The sequence below is a fragment of the Bos indicus genome, chromosome 2 (assembly GCF_029378745.1).
Source record: "Bos indicus isolate NIAB-ARS_2022 breed Sahiwal x Tharparkar chromosome 2, NIAB-ARS_B.indTharparkar_mat_pri_1.0, whole genome shotgun sequence".
Taxonomy (NCBI): Eukaryota; Metazoa; Chordata; class Mammalia; order Artiodactyla; family Bovidae; genus Bos; species Bos indicus.
Genome location: NC_091761.1, coordinates 64,704,617 through 64,724,959, shown reverse-complemented (window position 1 = coordinate 64,724,959; position 20,343 = coordinate 64,704,617). Strand labels below are relative to the sequence as shown.

Below are 20,343 nucleotides of genomic sequence, written 5' to 3'. Positions count from 1 at the left end.
GCCTTGGAAAAAACATGGGAGAAAAAAGACGAAACTTATTTAACATGCCCACTTATCACCTGTTCTGTGGGATCTTTTGCCCTACTAGCCTGTGCCACCCCCTGGGGCTTCATGTCTGCCTCTGCCCTGGCAGCTGGGATCCCTGTAGGAAGAGCACCATCCTTACCTCTCCTAAACACCCACGCATGCCTTCTTGTGCTTCTCAGTTCCCTGGCAGGAGGATGGACAAGCCTCAGGGCTCACTTCTCTAGGGTCTTGCTGGTGCTAATCTGAGAGACGCATTGAGGTTATCAGTCAGTGACACTCAGTGGGTACCCTTCCCAAACACCAGCTGTATTATATAATAAGAGACTTGAGCACTTGCACTCAGTGGGTATGATATTTATGTAATAAATATCCTAATACATTTCCTACCCTGATAGATTTCCAGGAGAGTTCTTTTGGAGCAACTCTGTAGTAACCTTGGCAGTCCATCCTTTTACATGACTATATAACTCTACTCATCATGGCATATCCCTTTGTGAGAAAACAGGATGTATATTTGGCTGGTCCAAGGCTAAGGGAGAGAAAATGAAGACATATTTTTGTTTTGAAAGTCAAAGCATGAGCATCATAGTGATTGGATGGCCACTTCTTACCGTGTTGGTCTTTAAATTTTTTTTCCCACTGTCTGTGTGTTGTCTGTAGGATTAAATTCAAACATGTAGGCTTGGCTTTCAAGTTTCCCATAATCTGGTCCCATCCTACAAAAGCGCTTCTATCTGTACTTCATCCTTAGAACTTACCCTCTACTCTAGCCAAGCTGGTCATTTGTTGACTCCCTTCCCTATGGTGTGCCATATTCCTATGCCCAGGTCTTTGAATATGCTGTTTACCTCGAGTTTAAGAATATCTCTCTCCCCTTTGCTGATGAAATCCTACTCCTTAGGAAAGTGGTTCCCAAACTTTGCTGCACACACTGGCATCACCTGGGGATGTACATACTAATGACTGGCTCTCCTCCCTAGACCTTGTGATTTGAGTTTGGGAACCACTGGTATAAATGGCAAATGCTCTTAAAATTCAGTATCTTACCCTCACTCTTATCTTTTCCTTACAGATGGACACCAGAATGCCTGGCTTCACCAAAGAGGGTCTTGACATGCTGCCCAATGCACTAAATGCATATGTATGAAGAGCATGCTTTCATCTTATTTGTGACCATACTGTATCAGAATTATTTGTTTGCTTCTCTGTTTCCTTACTTGACTGGAGTTCATAGAGTGTGTTCTATGTCTCATTCACCTCCGTATCTCCAACCTCTAACATAGGACATGGCTGGAAGAAGATGCTCAATACAGGCTTGTTGAACTACACAGAACTCAGCTCACTGGTGCAATCTATAGAAGAAATATTTTATAGCAGTAAAAAAATCACACTTTCAACTCAAAGTCTACAGCTCTCTCTCTCTCTCTAGTGGAAAAAAAAAAAAAGAAACATAAGAGGGGGAGTCATAAACTATGATCTGGTATGCTGACAAACTGGCTTTCCAGATGGTTCAATGGTAAATATGCCTGCCAATGCAGGAGACAAGGGTTTTATTCCTGGGCCAGGAAGATCCCCTGGAGGAGGAAATGGCAACCCACTCCAGGATTCTTGGCAGGAAAATTTCATGGACAGAGAAGCCTGGTGGGCTACAGTCTATTGGGTTGCAAAGAATTGAACACTACTGAGTGACTGATATAGCCTACCAACATGCTCACAAATTCAGTATTCTTGCCTTGAGAACCCCCTGAACAGTATGAAAAGGCAAAAAAATCTGGCACTGAAAGATGAACTCCCTAGGTTGGTAGGTGCCCAATATGTCCCTGGAGAAGAGTGGAGAAACAGCTCCAGAAGGAATGAAGAGGCTGGGCCAAAGTGGAAACAATGCACAGTTGTGCATGTGTCTGGTGGTGAAAGTAAAGTCTGATGCTGTAAAGAACAATATTACATAGGAACCTGGAATGTTAGGTCCATGAATCAAGGTCAATTGGAAGTGTTCAAACAGGAGATGGCAAGAGTGAACATCAACATTTTAGGAATCAGTGAACTAAAATGGATTGGAATGGGTGAATTTAATTCAGATGACCATTATATCTACCACTGTGGGAAAGAACCCCTTAGAAGAAATGGAGTAGCCCTCATAGTCAACAAAAGAGTCCAAAATGCAGTACTTGGATGCAATCTCAAAAATGAGATGACAGAATGATCGCTGTTCATTTCCAAGGGAAACCATTCAATATCATAGTAATCCAAGTGTATGCCCCAACCTCTATTGCTGAAGAAGCCGAAGTTGAATGGTTCTACGAAGACCTATCTTCTAGAATTAATACCAAAAAAAGATGTCTTTTTCATCATAGGGGACTGGAATGAAAAAGTAGGAAGTCAAGATATATCTGGAGTAAAAGGCAAGTTTGATCTTGGAGTACAAAATGAAGCAGGGCAAAGGCTAATAGAGTTTTGCCAAGAGAACACACTGATCATAGCAAACACCCTCTTCCAACAACACAAGAGAATACACATGAACATCACCAGATGGTCATTACTGAAACCAGATTGACTATATTCTTTGCAGCTGAAAATGGAGAAGCTCTATACAGTCAGCAAAAACAAGACCAGGAGCTGACTGTGGCTCAGATCATGAACTCCTTACTGCCAAACTCAGACTTGAATTGAAGAAGGTAGGGAAAACCATTAGGCCATTAAGGTATGACCTAAATTATATCCCTTATGATTATACAGTGGAAATGACAAATATGTTCAAAGGATTAGATCTGATAGAGTGCCTGAAGAACTATGGAAAGAGGTTCATAACATTGTACAGGAGAAATGATCAAAACCATCCCCAAGAAAAAGAAATGAAAAAGGAAAAATGGTTTTCTGAGGAGGCCTTACAAATAGCTGAGAAAAGAAGAGAAGCTAAAGGCAAAGGAGAAAAGGAAAGATATATCCATTTGAATGCAGAGTTCCAAAGAATAGCAAAGAGAGCTAAGACAGCCTTCCAAAGTGAAAAATGTGAAGAAATAGAGGAAAACAATAGAATGGGAAGACTAGAGATCTCTTCAAGAAAATTAGAGATACCAAGGGAACATTTCATGCAAAGATGGGCACAATAAAGGACAGACATGGCATGGACCTAACAGAAGCAGAAGATATTAAGAAGAGGTAGCAATAATACACAGAAGGACTATACAAAAAAGATCTTCATGACCCAGATAACCACGTTAGTGTGATCACTCACCTAGAGCCAGACATCCTGGAGCGTGAAGTCACATGGGCCTTTGGAAGCATCACTGTGAACAAACCTACTGGAGGTGCTGGAATTCCAGCTGAGCTATTTCAAATCCTAAAAGATGATGCTGTGGAATTGCTGCACTCAATATGACAGCAAATTTGAAAAACTAAGCAGTGGCAACAGGACTGGAAAGGTCAGTTTTCATTCCAATCCCAAAGAAAGGCAATGCCAAAGAATGTTCAAACTACTGCACAATTGCACTCATCTTACACACTAGCAAAATAATGCTCAAGATTCTCCTAAGGAGGCTTCAACAGTACATGAACTGAGAACCTTCAGATGTTTAAGCTGGATTTAGAAAAGGCAGAAGAACCAGAGATCAAATTGCCAACATTCTTTGGATCATAGAAAAAGCTAGAGAATTCCAGAAAAACATCTACTTCTGCTTCTTTGACTATGCTAAAGCCTTTGACTGTGTGGATCACAACAAACTGTGGAGAATTATTAAAGAGATGGGAATACCAGATCACCTTACCTGCCTCCTGAGAAACCTGTATGCGGGTGAAGAAGCAACGGTTAGAACTGGACATGGAACACTAGACTGGTTCCAATTTGGGAAAGGAGTACGTCAAGGCTGCATATTGTCACCCTGTTTATTTAACTTGTATGCAGAGTACATCATGCGAAATGCTGGGCTGGAGGAAGCACAAGCTGGAATCAAGATTGCCAAGAGAAATATCAACAACCTCAGATATGCAGATGACACCACACTTATGGAAGAAAGTGAAGAGGAACTAAAGAGACTCTTGATGAAAGTGAAAGAGGAGAGTGAAAAAGCTGGCTTAAAACTAACATTAAAAAAACAAAGATTATGGCATCCATTCCCATCACTTCATGGGAAATACATGGGGAAACAATGGAAATAGTGAGAGACTTTATTTTCTTGGGCTCCAAAATCCCTGCAGATGGTAACTGCAGCCATGACATTAAAAGACGCTTGCTCCTTGGAAGAAAAGTTATGACCAACCTAGACAGCATATTAAAAGCAGAGACATTACTTTACCAACAAAGGTCCATATAGGCAAAGCTATGGTTTTTTTCAGTAGTCGTGTGTGGATGTGATAGTTGGACCACAAAGAAGGCTGAGTGCTGAAGAATTGATGCTTTTGAACTGTGGTGTTGGAGAAAACTCTTGAGAGTCCCTTGGACTATACGGAGGTCAAACCAGCCAATCCTATAGGAAATCAGTCCTGAATATTCTTTGGAAGGACTGATGCTGAAGCTGAAGCTCCAGTACTTTGGCCACCTGATGCAAAGAGCTGATTCATGAGAAAAGACCTGGATGTTTAGAAAGATTGAAGGCAGGAGGAGATGGGGATGACAGAGGATGAGATGGTGGATGGCCTCACAGGCTCGATGGATATGAGTTTGAGCAAGCTCTGGGAGATGGTGAAGGACAGGGAAATATGGTGTGCTGCATTCCGTGGGGTTGCAGAGTTCTCCACGACTGAGTGACTGAACACCACCACCAATACAGAACTCTCCACCAAAGCCTCATTCATGATTACCTCTGGTATTTAGAGAGAAGCACTCAAGGAGCAAGTGTATAGATGACAAAACCAGAGAACTAGCCACAAGAGAGTGAAACAAGGATTACAGGTAATGTTCTAAGCATAGGGCTTGGTAAAAAAAAGAGATACTCAATGGATGGGACTTGATACTACTATTTTCAGTCATTTTTAACCAGAAGGAACCACATGGTTCTGTTTCCATGAGTCTACCTTCATGACACGTGGGATTTATATTTCAGGCTTCCAGATGCAAAGCTTTCCCTTGGAAGTTTGTTGCTTGTCAATATAAATGGACGAACTCAGTGCAGCCACAATAGAAGCTTCCACGGCCAAGCTATTACTCTGTAATATCTCTGAAATGCCATTTGTAATATTTGGAAATGCAGAAATATTAACATCCTGGGAAGTATTAACAATTTAAATTATGTAAAATCACTCCTCCCTATTCCTCATCCATAGTCACCACTATCCATGCAGTTTCCAGTTCAGAACCAATCTGTTACTAGTCAACAGAACATTATCTATCAAAATTGCTATTGAGAACCTTTATACTTCCCCCTCACGTTTGTTTTGATGATCAGCAGCTCACTCTTTCTACAGTTAAGCCTACACATATCAGCATGCTATTCAAAATGTGCCATTTGACTCAAATGGTCTTCCACTCAAAAAGCTGTGAAAATCTGATCAACTTTCTGAGATATTTTAATTTGTACTATGAAAGTCATTCCCTTTACATTAAATTTCTAAACTTTTTCAAATTTTCTCAGTGGGGAAAATTAGTAATAGTCTTGAAATAAGACAGATAATTATCAAGGAGTTTAATTGATTGGCAGCTACAGTACTGGAAGCCCTGGTGCCCTGCTGGTTTTAATTTTAGAGAAAGGAAAATTCTAGCTGCACTGTACTCCATAGAAAATTTATTTGAACCTCTAAACTTTGTGGCTAACCAGTGATATGGTCATAAATATGGTGGTGGCAAACTAATTAAAGTTCAATACATTTCCTCAAAAAGTTAGTCAAAGTGAAGTGTACAAATAGAGACCAGTGGTAGTTTAGATCATGCAAAACTAGCATAAATCATTGAAATTAATTACATCTTTCCCAACAACTCTTCAAATTTATTTTCCTATGGTCTTCTTAAATGACAGCGAAAATTTATTTGTTACTATCAAGAAGATAACCTTGGTAGGGGGCAAGCAGCAGGTTAGATTGCTACATGTCCTCTAATATTCATTGTCTTTTTCTTCCAGAGTTACGAGAACCTCCATTTATTTTTAGTTTGTTTTTCTGGACCTATGTCCTCCTGCCTGGATTAATGTTTCTTCTCCTGTGTGACTAAGTGCCAGCCAATGGAGTGCTACCCAAAGGACGGGTCAAGCAATGGGAAGTATTCTTAAAGGGATGGACCATATCCTTCCTCATCGCTCTTCCTTCCTGTGGGTTGGAAAGTGGACATAAAGGATGGTTTTTTAACAGTCCTCTTGAGCCAGAAAGTGGCCTTGGGAATGGAAACCATATGAAGCAGAGAAATGAAAAAGGAGGAGGCTGAGACTGTGCCATCAGCCTGACCCACCTCCCTGTGGCCTGTCATGTGTGACAGAAAGAAATTTCTGTTCTTATTCGAATAAATTACTGTAATTTGAGTTTCTTTCCCTCCCATATGAACCTAATCCTACTGGTGCTAACAATTAGGGAAATCCAGTCTTGGATTGAAAAATAACTGTGAACTAGCTAACTGAAACTGTATAATCCATGTATGGACAACCACCATTGACCATACTGTGTGTGTGTGCTCAGTCGCACAGTCGTGTCCCACTCTTTGGGACCCCATGGACTGCAGCCCGCCAGGCTCCTCTGTCTATGGGATCTTCCAGGCAGGCATACTGGAGTGGGTTGCCATTTCCTACTCTAGTGGGTCTTCCCGACCCAGGAATCGAAATTGTGTCTGTGTCTCCTGCATTAGCAGGAGGATTCTTTACTGCTGTTCCATCCGAGAAGCTCCTAAACAAATCACATTAGGACTTTAATACAATAAAGTATTGAACAGATTTTGGAGTTCTTTCCATTCAGATGAGATAAATATCTAGGCTTGTGTTCTTGTTCTCCAGGTAACTGAGGTACTTGATTCAAGAATCTGTGAGACCCTCCCTATCACTTGAAGAACCACAGATACAGATATATCAACAACAGGTCAGGTCTTCTCTTTTCTACTGCATAAAAGAGATGCTGCATTTGCTGCCCTTCATTGCAATCTGGTGTAAAGATTCCTCAACAATGATAACTATAAATCATTTGACTCTTTTATCCCTTCTATTTCTACCAGACTCCAGACCAGACACATTACTACCATGGATTAGGTACTTTATGGTTGGACAGTAAGAACTTACAAGAGCAAGTTCTGTGTGCTACAGAGGTAAGAATGGCCATTGCACCAGGAGATTCAAATCTTCTCTATTTGGTTCAGCGTGGCCTTGTCTTATTTCTTCACTTTCAGGCAGGCCATTACGCAAAGTAGGGTTATATTCAGCAAAATAACTCATTTCCTCGCTACACTGCTTCTTGTACTCTTCATTGTCTGAAGTCAGGTTAATTCCTGTCCTTTCTTCTTCACCCTATAATTTGCTCAAATCAGTGTGTGCCTGAAATGTTACTTCCCCAGAGTTCCTCTTAACTAGAGGTAAAATTTTTCTTGAGTCCCTGTTATAATGCAAATACATCATCTGAAAAAAAAAAATAGCTGTTTAATCTAACTTACGGACATGCGTAAGTTTACCAGATTAGACACCTAAAGTTTATATGGAAACAAGGAATAAGAAAGCAAGACACCTTGGGGAAATGGAAATAAAGTGATGCACTCCAGTACTCTTGCCTGGAAAATCCCATGAACGGAGGAGGCTGGTAGGCTGCAGTCCATGGGGTCACTGAGGGTCGGACATGACTGAGCGGCTTCACTTTCACTTTTCACTTTCATGCATTGGAGAAGGAAATGGCAACCCACTCCAGTGTTCTTGCCTGGAGAATCCCAGGGATGGGGGAGCCTGGTGGGCTGCCGTCTATGGGGTCGCACAGAGTCGGACACGACTGAAGTGACAGCAGCAGCAGCATGGTCTGTTAAGTAAGTCAAAGTGGGTGCTGACTGAGCATCCATAATCCTCCTGCTAATATATTAGCTGCTGTAAGACTATTTGGGAGTGATGAAGAAGGACAATAGGAAAGCTCTTGGAGGCAGTTACTGAGTTGGGGAGGACAGCACCAAGGCAACTTCACAGAGCTAAACAAAGAAAACTTGATCCTCAAGATACTCAGAACTAGACCACATCCCGTGTCACACTCTCCTCTGGTAGTGGGAGACAGAAGGGGTCCTTTAGAAGAGACTAGGAGTATACGTAGCCAATAAGGGAGAGTAAACAAATTGTGTTCCACAATGAGGCACTGGAACATTTGCCCACTGTGCTACTGGACAAATTATTCTTTGTAACTCTGTAACAGGGAAGAACAAATCTGACTCCATATTAGGCCCGTTCTTTTTCTCAAGCTTAGTCATGCTGGCTCTGCACCTTCTATAAAAGCACAGTTACCTATACCTTGAAATATATAGAATTGCCTATTCTCACGACTCTGACCTTTTAGGGTCCAATCATACAGAGATAAAATGTTGCAGAACAGAGAATAATATTTGTCTTATTGGAGGTTTAAAAGGAATACTGTGATCTGACCTATGTGGACAGCTGCAAGAACAAAGTCAGTCTCGGTCTTGATTCCAAGACCAAGAAGTCTGCAACAACTAACCACAGCCCTCCCTCTCCCTCTCTTGGCCTTTAAAAGTGCTTTGCTGAAACCCATCCAGGAGTTTGGGGTCTTATTAGGCACAAGAAACCCAGGGCCTTGGAATAAACCTTTCTCTGCTCCAAACTCGGATGTTTCGCCTTGTCGGCCTCACTGTGTGTTGAGCATGCAAACTTCACTCCATAACAACTCTTTTAGATTTGGGGAAATACCACACATCTTTCACTTCACAAGAGTTTACCATGCAGCCTTGATTTCTTGGTTATCATTTAATTCTGCTTCGCTTCTTCCTCAAATTCTTCAAAAGACATCTCTTCCTCTTTAAAGGAATTTCCAAATCCTCTGTCTCTTCTTAGGAGATTATTTTTGATGCTATCATTAGCTGATGTTTTTAATATGAGGTAATGTTATTTGAATTCCTACTGATCACTTAATCTTATTAGATAATTAGCATAATACACTGGGTGAATCCGTTAAACAGCAAGAAAGAACAATTGGTGTTTGTGATCATTCATGTTAATACTTCTATTAGGCTAGTATGGTCATTTGCTTGTTGCTTATTAACATGAAAGTATGATATTTATTAGGGCAATTTTAAAGAAAAAATCTAGTTGTATTACTTCATTCATGAATCTTGAATTTCAATATACAGCAAGTTAACAATGTCTTGTTTTGTAATCAACTCATACCATTTTGATTAAACTGACATGATTATCCTTAACCACAGAAATATAAACATTCAGTTTCACAGATTTTCTGATTGTTGTTCTTTGTCAAAGATATTAGCAGCTGTTTGGTTTTAAGACCATATTTAGATTTGCTCAGTTGCTGAGAAAATTGGAAATATACGATGGTTGTAAATATTGGGAAGATACGTGATAAGACTTAGCTTAGACAAAATGAAGAACTTGGGGATTTTCGGGTGCTAAAATATTTTTTCAGTCATTTTTGTGCAATAAAAATAAATAACCACTTGATTTGTAGACTGTCACTCAGTCTTGAAATGGATGAACTTTTTAAAAGGCCTGTGGTAATATTATTGATTGTCTTATTGATTGTCGAACTCAGAGAACATTTCACCCCTCTTCTCTCTGCTATCTCATGCAATAGGGGCTGGGAGGCAACATACTGACTTTCCCAGCTTCCTGTGCACCTAGGATTGGCTTTAGGATCTGGTTCTCATTGATGACATGTAATATTAAGTCTACAGTGGGGAGGATTCTGAAAAGTTTTTACTTTTCCTTACACTTTGTGTCCTGAATATAGCTGGGATGCCTAGAGTGGTAGGAATCAATTTTCAACCAGAAGTGACAAGGATGTGGACCAAAAAACCCAAACAAACAGGGCTTTAGATAGCACTGATGAGCTGCTGCTCCTCTTTTACATTTGCCTTCCTTCAGACTTTTAATTACATAAGATGATTCAGTGACTTTATTACTTAAGTCATGGCTAGTCAGTTTTGTTGTTACTTGCTGCCAATAGCAGCTTGTTCAGATCAATCTCCGCTAGTTTGAGGAGATGAGTCTACAATTATGTGAAGACCAAGTCAGTTCTCTATCAGGAACAGAGTTCAAATTTGCTTCCAAGGAGAGTATTCTAAACCAGTACTTTTCAGAAGAATTTTGTGTGATGATGGACATGTTCATACAGGCCATACAGAATATGTGGCCATTGAACACTTGAAAAGTGGCTAATGCAACTGAAAAATTCAGTTTTAATTTTATGTAGTTTTAATGAATTTAAGTTGAGTCTCAACTACACTTGACTACTGGCTATCATGTCAAACAGTATAGATCTAAAGGATTGCTAGTCTAAAGTACCCAGATAACTATAGCTCTCTTGAACAAAATGCAGCCTCTAGCTTTATATATGTTACTGTAAAAGCCCAAGAATGGTTCATTATAGAAAAATGATGACTCAGTGGGGCTTTACACAGTGCCATTTTTGAAGGTTGCTGAATAATATTTAACTTGCATATTAGCTAACTATCAGTACTGATACTAATTTAAGCATTTTACATTGACAACTGTACTACAGGATGTCTTTCTGGAATAAAAATATTTAGATTCCACTCATTTTGTTGTTTGTTAAGACTTTTATATTCCCAATTACACCAGAAAAGAATAACAATAGTGTGCCAATCTTATTAAACTTTGGGGGTACAATAACTCTCTGAGACAAACTGTAAGTTGTAGCTGGGAGAAGAGAGCTGGGTAAGCTAGAAAAACAGCTGCAAAACACACCAACATGGAGCCAGGCGTGGTGAGATGCTGAGAGTTGGCAGCTAAAGGTAGTCAGGGAAAGAACAGGTAGAGGCGTAGTGAATACTGATAACAGAAACCGACATCTGTGGGGCCGTCCTACCCCAGAGTACAGCAATCAGTACTGTCTATACACCCAAATGTGATTTGAAAAAATGACTCTTCATGCTTTGAAGTTTTGTGTAAAACTAAATAATTAGCATGCTTACATTCACAGCTATTTCTAGAGCCCAAGGAACAATTAATTTTGCAAACGTCCAAGGTGGCCTAGAGCTGTTATCACGTCTTCTATTTCCTGACAAGGATCACAGTCATAGACAGCTACTCTATTACCAGTTAGCTCCTGGCTGAGGGAAACAGGCTGGGAAAATTCCTTTGTGTTAGAAACCTGAGTCCCTTCAATGTAGGCTCATGCAAAATTCTAGGACAGAGCTGACAAGCCAAATATATCTCTGAGACAGGACTACCTATAATCAGGGTTCTTAGAGAAATGTAAAGAAAATGAGTTGGAGATTTTGGCAAGCTGTAAATACTTAATCTGGGGCTTCCCAGGTGGTTCAGTGGTAAAGAATCCACCTGCCAATACAGGAGACACAGGTTTGATCCCTGGGTCAGGAAGATCCCCTGGAGAAAGAAATGGCAACCCAGTCTAGTATTCTAGCCTGGAAAATCCCATGGACAGAGGAGCCTGGTGGGCTACAGTCCATGAGATTGCAAAGAGTCAGACATAACTGAGTGACTAAACAACAACAAAAACAGTATCTATTTAGTTCTCTGGGTAAAACATATTCAATTAAAAAAAGTGTTCAATATAACAAGTTGCTGCTCCATGTTTCAAGCCAATAGTAGTCCTTCCTGAGACAGTTATAGAAACTGGATCAATTCAAAGTTGATTTTATCCTCAGAAATTATTTATATCAGTATCATTTTCATTGCATATTGACAAGGTCTCACCTTAGTTTGCATTGCATTCCTTTGTAAACACCTATGTTTCCTTCATAGGTTCTGCTTTGACCCATGTATTTTATGGTAGTTTCCAATATTTAAGATAAAGATAACCATGTATCAGAAGTTAAAATCCTATCCTGGTAGAAGTGGGCATAAGACATGTTCTTTAAGAACATGCCCTGTCTGAAATAAGGTTGCATGTAGAAAATGTCAGTTAAAGACATATGGAGCCATGAATTTTTACCTATGGTATGGCTCTGAAATGCAGAATCTGCGACTGTATCTTCTTCATCCTCTTGCAGGTGATCATTTGCCTCTCTTACCTGCAGAAACAAGGAAATACTGTGAGTTCTTATGTGTTATATTAAACTGATTTTGTAATCCTCAGAATATTGGTGCATTCTATAACAAACATGGGTATGTATGGGTATGTATGTGTCTGAGTGTATGTTCACATATACACACATATTTTCTTTACTTCATTTACCCTACTCTACTGCTTGGCTTTATTACAAGTTTTAATTATAAGAGCATATTTTCAGAAATATAACCCCAGCTCTTACATGGTATCTGATTCTGCAAAGATTTTCGAGATAACAGCTTTAGGTTCTTCTTCTTTTTTTTTTAATACTTAATAAAGTCAGTAACACAGAGCTGTTAGGAAAAATTAAGTCTAAGGAAACATAATTCTTTCAGGGACAGTGACTACCCCACAAGTTATTTTAATGAGAACAAAGAAATACACTTAGATCTTTTGACCTTTTCCTAGAATATAATTCTAAGAAAATGTTATTTTGTTTTTGCTCTTTCCAGAATGAAATGTGAGGTGACTATGATGCGTGCTCAGTGAACTAGGATGGTGACAAATTTATTTAGATTTTTTTCAGGTCAAAAACATCCTCCTTATATTTCAGCTGGGATATTCAGAGGAGTATCAAATGGAACTTGAGCAAGAATCTAATAAAATCACAGTATTTCACAAATGAGAATTTTGAAATCCAGCAACTTTCTTTAAAGATACCATAAATGCCAACACTGGAACTACAACTCATGTCCCGTACTTCCCAGTCTAGTAGCAGTAGTAATAAAAACAGCCAATGCTTAACTACTATGCATCAGGAGCTGTTTAGGTTCCCCACACCTATTCTCTCATAACCCTCACAATGCTAAGAGGTTAAGTGCTATTGTTAGCTCCATTTTGGAGATAAGGGCCCTGAAGAAACAGAAAAGATAAGCAGTTGTCCAGGTGGTGAAACCCGGATTCAAACACAGCAAATCTGGTTTCAGATTTGTGTTCATTTGGTGAAATTTTGTTATTCTCAAATTTCCACTGAACAATGTCAGTGTAGACTTGGCCAGAAAGTCAAGATAGCTATGGTCCTTGGCAGAATGGTCCTGAATATCTCTTTGAGAGTGCATTCCAGCCACCCAGTGATAGTCATGTGAACTGTGCAATGAATGCACTGGGGGTTCACTAGAGGTTGTCAGTGAATTTGTTCAGGGGTTCGAGTTGAAGGCTGAGAAACCATTATTTTATACTTACAATATAGAAAGTCATATACTTGTAAACTGACCTTGAGCTAGACTTAGATTTCTACTTTTTACCTCTTACTTTTTATAATTCATGGAATAAGACCAATTATTTACATTTCATGACTGTGGCTCCAATAACAGAAGTAACTGGTGCATGATCCACACATACTAATAGCTAGAAGATGGCACACTCAAGGGGGTTTGTCAACGGCTATCTGAACCCTCACAAGAAGAGTGTGCTAAGGGCTGAGTACCCAGAGGCCATGCTTCATCTCTTTCTCTCCCCATCATCTGTCTGCTGTTGGCACTGTTTTGTTAGCACATCTGGAGGAAGGGAGTTAGGGAGTAAGGGAAGAAGACCACGATCAACCAGCTCTGTTTCTAGTATTTATGGAAGGCAGATAGGAACATCTCTGTGAGCATCATCAAGACTATGTTACTTATTTGCCTTCCAAAGTTCCCCTAGCTCAGTGACCTCTTGTAACAAAGCTGCCAAGAAACCCAAAAGGAGGGAGATCCAAACACCTTCATTTCCATTAAGAATTCAACAGGAAATTTCTATACTCATTTATAGAAATATCAAGGAAGTCTATTTATATTTTCAAACCATTCCAGCACTTATAACAGGATGCTCCATATTTTCCCACACCTGTTATGTAAAATAGTATTTCCTTTAGGTTTTTCTAAACCAACCAATTTTAAACTTGAATGGGGTGCTGCAAGGTGGGTGAGTCAACATCTCCGTCAGTCTATGAAATACTGAACAAAAGAATCCAATAATTAGAATGAGGTTATCATCTTGGGAGATAAAGCAAAAGAGGCTTAGAGAGGGTTGGTGATCTCTTCAAGGTTATAAAAGAATTTCAGTTTTAAGAATGGGCACTCTTGACCCCTATTCATCACTGTAATTTAATTTTTTCAGAGTGTACCATATGGTCACACTCATCCTTTCCAGAACTTCCCAAGAACTACTGTATCTTTCTTAGTGTCTAGCAATTAGGTAGGCAGTATTCCAAATACACAAAAACCATATTTTCATTTAAGAGTAGGAAAAAATTTTCTGTGTGTGTGTGTGTATAAGTGCCCTGTTTCTCTTCCCAATGTTTTCTGTGGAACTTCACTACCACCTCTGTTCAAGTATCATTTTTAAGAAGGAAAATAAAACCATCTTGAGGTCCTACCTGTTAGCTCCTTGTCAGAACTTTTCTAGGGAATTAAGTGCTTAACAGCAAATGCTAAATGTGGCCTCTTGGGTATTTATCAGAGGAACTGGGCTTGTATTCAGGCCTCTAGTTCCTTCAGCTCCTCTGGGCTAATGATCCATGAGGAGCAGATGACCCATGAGGGGAAATTTTGAATTGGAAGGGGATGGATGAAGAATCAACAAAGGAATGGAAAATAGGGTAGTGTCTTAGAATGGCACACTTGTCAGCTCTAATTATCCATACAAATAGATTTCAATGCAAAGTGGTGAGTAATTAAAAAAATCCATTTGCCTATGGAAATGAGGGGCATAATTTATTTTGGCAGCAGATTCCCCTTGCTAATTATATTTTTCATAGGCTGAAATTAAAATTAATTTTCATTCTTGATCACACAGGGTTTGGATATTGGCAAAAGGTTGTGGAACTTCTAGGAGGCAAAGGGCTGCCAGCTTAAGAGGAAGAATTTGTCAAAGTGAATTCTTCATGTGGCAAAGCACTTCATGGATGGGAATGGTCACAAAACCAAAAAGTCTGATTCAGCAAACAATGGTGTTTAGAGATTTAGAATTTCTTCAGCCATTGCTCTACCAGAAACAGATACAAATCAAAGTCAGTAATGTCCCACTTGGTAAGAAGTATTAATGGCAAGAGATTCATGGACAACAAGTACGGGCTTTTTTCTTTTGGCCACACTATGGGGCATACAGGATCTTAGTTTCCCAACCAGGGACAGAATCCATACCCTCTGCATTGAAAGCACTAAGTCTTAACCACTGGACTGGCAGGGAAGTTCCGAATGTGGGCTAATTTGGTTTCAGTTTGCTGCCAGTACTTTGGGCATCTTCTAATGGTGCATGTACCTTCAACTTTTGCCCATCTTTTGAGCTCTGCAGTTGTAGTCAAGAGCTTACTAAATACCAGTTTCCAAAAAAAAAAAAAAAAAATACCAGTGTCTAACAAGTAACTATTAAATGTCACTGTGCCCATTATATTCTATTAACCTCTCCCATTAGAAAAGGCTGGGAGGAATGAGTTACAAAGGACACAAGAGGCAACAGGGAAAAAATAATTCACTGCTGACAAATATCTACATAATTGCAGAATAAAATCCAGTATTTGGGGACATCCTTCACTTAGAATTCTGTGTATATTTCTTCTTTGAATCAGCCTAACATGAATTGCTTTCCCAGAAAACAACATTTTGATGTTAAAGCTCATTGAAAAGGAAAAGAACATAATGAACCTCTGTGAGATGAGAGAAGTGATCTTTGGAGGGAAAACTTCTGGAAGGCATTACCTTTAGAAAGTCAGTCATTTAGAAAGCTTTGCAGGAGGAGGGTAAAATAGGCATGCTTCTTATTAGCATCCAAATAGTATTTAGAACAGAAGTGTTCAATTAAAGATGTTGAAATTATAAAATTTTGCAGAACTTAATAAGATGATAACAATTTGTGTAATTATTGTACTATTTTATACTACTTCATCACCACAACCTTAATGGGGTTGAATTTGATACTTTATTATTAGCATATGTGATTTTTTCCAGCCTATGTGACACTAGGTAAAGAGAATACTCATAATTTAAATTAAAATACCCATATTAAAATGGCCTTCCCTTTCCAGGTATATGATCTTGTTAATTTTGTTAGTGATTTTTATTTTGTCCAGTGACAGTTAAATAGGATCTGTTCCTTTGAGACTTCTCATTTCAGAAAATTATCTAAATTCATAGAAAGGAAGGATCTACAACCTATACAAAGGAGAATGCATTTCTTTCTGACTTATTTACTTAATACTGATGCAATCTTTTCCGGGGATGCCTTTTTCCCCTCTTATAATGATTTTGCATAATTTACGTAAAAGTATAAAGTAATATGGCCCTTGTCAAAATTACACAAAAATTAGAGTTAAGTGGGCTGTAAATCATGCCATAAATGGGGACATAAGCCTTTAATTAAGGCTCTGAAAACAGAAAATATTTAATTCGGTAAAGTGTTAATGGGATTTTTACACATATTTTAGAAAGCATCTAGCAATCTTGAAAATGGATATGCAGTCACCAATGAATTAAGTAGAGGTGTGCTACATACAGGGACTTGTTAAATCACAGAAATAATTTTTCTATTATATTACTATAGATTAAAATAAAGGCATCCCAGGTGGAGCAGTAGTAAAGAACCTGCCTGTCAATGCGGATTGGCAGCACAAGAGACTCAGGTCTGATCCCTGTGTCAAGTAGACCCCCTGGAGAAGGAAATGGCAACCCACTCCAGTATTCTTGCCTAGAAAATACCATGGCTAGAGCAGCCTGGTGGAGAAGGCAATGGCACCCCACTCCAGTACTCTTGCCTGGAAAAACCCATGGAAGGAGGAACCTGGTAAGCTGCAGTCCATGGGGCCGCTAAATCGGAAACGACTGAGCAACTTCACTTTCACTTTTCACTTTCATGCATTGGAGAAGGAAATGGAAACTCACTCCAGTGTTCTTGCCTGGAGAATCCCAGGGACGGGGCAGCCTAGTGGGCTGCCGTCTATGGGGTCACACAGAGTTGGACACGACTGAGGTGATTTAGCAGCAGTAGCAGCAGCAGAGCAGCCTGGTGGGCTGCCGTCCATGGGGTTGCAAAGAGTCAGTTACAACTGAGTGACTGAACATACAGACACAGATTAAAATAATGAAAAAGCTTTAGGACTCTCATGATTATATATAGTCTTAGTTTGTAAAGGGCAAGGATGATGGTATATTATGGCATAAAAATTTTGGGGGGAGCTGCATCTCACATTATTCAGAATCTTAGTTCCTGACCAGGGATGGAACCCATATCCTCAGCAGTGGAAGCACAGAATCTTAACCACTGGAACTCCAGGGAAGTTCTTGGTATGATTTTTGAAGAGTGATTTTATTCAGGGAAAAAGTATGCTATTGCTTTCACGCAAAATAACTACTGTGAGAAGAATTTTTTGCAACACACTTGTAACACAAGAAGCAGATAGCAAATTTACCTTGAGCCCTAGTAGAGGAAAATTCCCTTAAACTCTTGATTTTAAAAGGTTAATGAGCATTCACATCAGTGTGCTCTGGTATTAGAATGTATCTTATTTTGCATCTAATTTCCTTTCCATATAGGCTGATAACATATAATAAATAGGTTTTCACTGCTATTCTTTTAATAGTCCCAAAGGGGATTATGGCCATTGTCCTTTCTGGAATTAGTAATTTTAGTCCAATCCATGTTGATAATCATAGAGATGAAAAAAATTGCATTTTACATCTGAAAAAATGACTAGCATGTCAACTATCTAGGTTAATAATATTTCTTTATATTGAAAACTTCCCAGCATGTCTTAATTTCCTCTTGCAGCTAACTAGAAAACTAGTCTATGAGACCCAGGTTCAATCCCTGGGTCAAGAAAATCCTGAAGAAGGGAATGGCTTCAGTATTCAGTATTCACTCCAGTATTCTTGCCTGGAAAATTCCATGGACAGAGGAACCTGGAGGACTACAGCGCATGGGGTCATAAAGAATCAGACATGACTGAGTGACTAACAGCTGATGGATTATATATACTTGGAGTGGTTAGGGAATCCTTGTTCTCAGAAAACAATAAGAGTGTTTCTTGCAGATACTCTGGGAAGACGAAATGAAACTTGTTACTACATTGTAAAAGACTGAAAATGAGAGAGCAAGGCAAATTACTTTCCCATTAGGAAGTAATAGGAAAGAAAAAATGAAATTGTAAAAGCCAAACAGAGTTGTTTCCCCCCCCTCCTTTTTGGTATTTTTGTACAGTGAAGATATACCCCAAGCTGTCAGAACCATCTTAAATGGGGCATAGTTAAATTGAGTGCCTCTGATAAGGGGCTCTGCCAGGCTATCCAAGTTTTAGATCAGCTGGATTGAATTTCCAGCATATTGCACATTTCCACACATTTATTCTCTCTCTTTCTTTCAGTGACACTACAAGGGCAGCCTTAGATACACTTCTAATTTGAGATTTTATAATGCAAGGGACATCTACGTTTTCAAGAAAGGGTGATATCATGGAAGCCAAGAGCAAGAATAAGGGGAAAGAAAAAAAAACTTTTGCAAAGAACATAGTCTGCATACCATTTCAGAATCTGAAAAAAAAAAGACCTTGTAGTTTTTACAGTAAAGAGGTGTTTGAAAAAAAAAAAAAAAGCATTTAAGTGTACATTTGTTTCAAATTAAAGTGAAATTTTAAGGAACCCTAGAGTTTAATTATTATTAACTAATAATTAATAATAATGTCAAATCGGATTACTACTAAAATCTCCTCTATCCTTGAACCACTCCAGAAAAACATGACTAATTCCTAAATTTTTCAGGTTTTCCTGAAAAAGGAAAGAAAAAAGGTAGTACATAGTATATTTTACAATCTTTTATTATGAGTACACAAATATATGGATATGGTAATTCTGAAAAGAGATTTTTTTTTTGTTTGAGTGCTTTAAAGTTTCCACAAAGGAACAATGAATATCACAAGATCAATGATGCAAGAACAGAAAGAATTTAAGGAGAGGAAGTTCAATTTAAGATAATTTTAAAACAAAAATATTTGAAACTAGCATATCCTGGGGAAACATCTTTTATTCATTTTTTTAAAAGGAAATTACCCCCTGAGTTCTGAACCTCATAGTTAAAAAACAAAATGATAGGGAGTCAAGTTCCAAAAACGATACCTTGAATCTTAACTCCTTCTATCTTAGGTAGGATTAATCAGTATAAACAACTTAAGGAAAAAAGGGGAAATGCTTAAATCAAATCATCAAAATAGGCAATATTCTCTAAAATTGTTTTGCACTTTTATTTTTTCTAATCATTTTCATTCCCTTCTGCGTTGCTGGAAATGATGGAAATAATCACCATAACGAATTCCCAGCACGAGGGTACAACGTGAAGGTGAACACCCACCCACAGCATCACTGCCTGCCCTGTGATCACACCAAGGTTCTGAAAAGAGAGCTACAAAAGAAAGCAGCGTGGGTGGAGGGAGCTGGGACCCTTCCAGTCTGGCTGCCATCATTCTGTTACAGTGTCTCCATGACTTCTCTCTCTCTTCTCTTTGGCTTTAACTTTCTCTTTCTTGGTCATCTCTTGCCTGTATTTTCATCAGTAAAAAGTAGACAGAACCCAACTAGCCCATATAGGGACCTAACAGTTTATAACCAGGATGGTGCAGTACTTACCAGGGAGCCTTTCGGTTTTTCCATATCTGCTTTGGTTTTGATGTTTTTCTTGTGGTTTCCTTGAGTGCTGAGAGAGCTGCTGGTGAGACAGGAGCCCTGGGAGCTGCCCTTTAACACACTCCTACAGGAGAGACTATTTGATCCACTTTCTGTCTGTTGAGCTGCTTTCTTATCAACTCTGCAGGTAGAAAGTGATTCCTCTGATCAATTACATTGCTCTTCTTCAATCACTCTATTTATCCCAATCCTTTAATGTTTAAAGTAACCTCCATATATCTCTTTGTCTTTAAACCTTTGAGTGGTAAGTGTATCTCACTGGCCTTGGTCAAATCTGCATCTGCTATTCCAGCAGTGTATCAATTTAGATTTGATAATACAATAATTTGTTTTCATTTTTATGATTGCTTGTGAGATGAGGTAGGGTATAAGATAAAAGCCTGTGAGGAGTGATTGCTAAATATGTTTCTCTTTTTCTCCATTTTAACTCATTCCTATTGGTGTATAGCCGATTAACAATGTTGCCATAGTTCTAGGTGCACAGCAGGGCAACTCAGATGTACACATACATGCGGCA

The 20,343-nt window shown here is 39.0% G+C and overlaps 1 protein-coding gene across 8 annotated transcripts in view; it reads right to left on the bottom strand.

The window, feature by feature from the left end:
* The window catches only part of NCKAP5 (NCK associated protein 5), a 1,211,030-nt gene that overhangs the window by 116,363 nt on the left and 1,074,324 nt on the right, over positions 1-20,343 (bottom strand). For all 8 annotated transcript variants that reach the window (XM_070799923.1, XM_070799938.1, XM_070799949.1 and 5 more), the window contains 2 exons: positions 19,770-19,947; positions 12,067-12,145 (listed from right to left, as the gene is read on the bottom strand). In XM_070799923.1, coding sequence (XP_070656024.1) covers positions 12,067-12,145; positions 19,770-19,947 — 257 coding nt within the window. The remainder of the gene's footprint in view (positions 1-12,066; positions 12,146-19,769; positions 19,948-20,343) is intronic.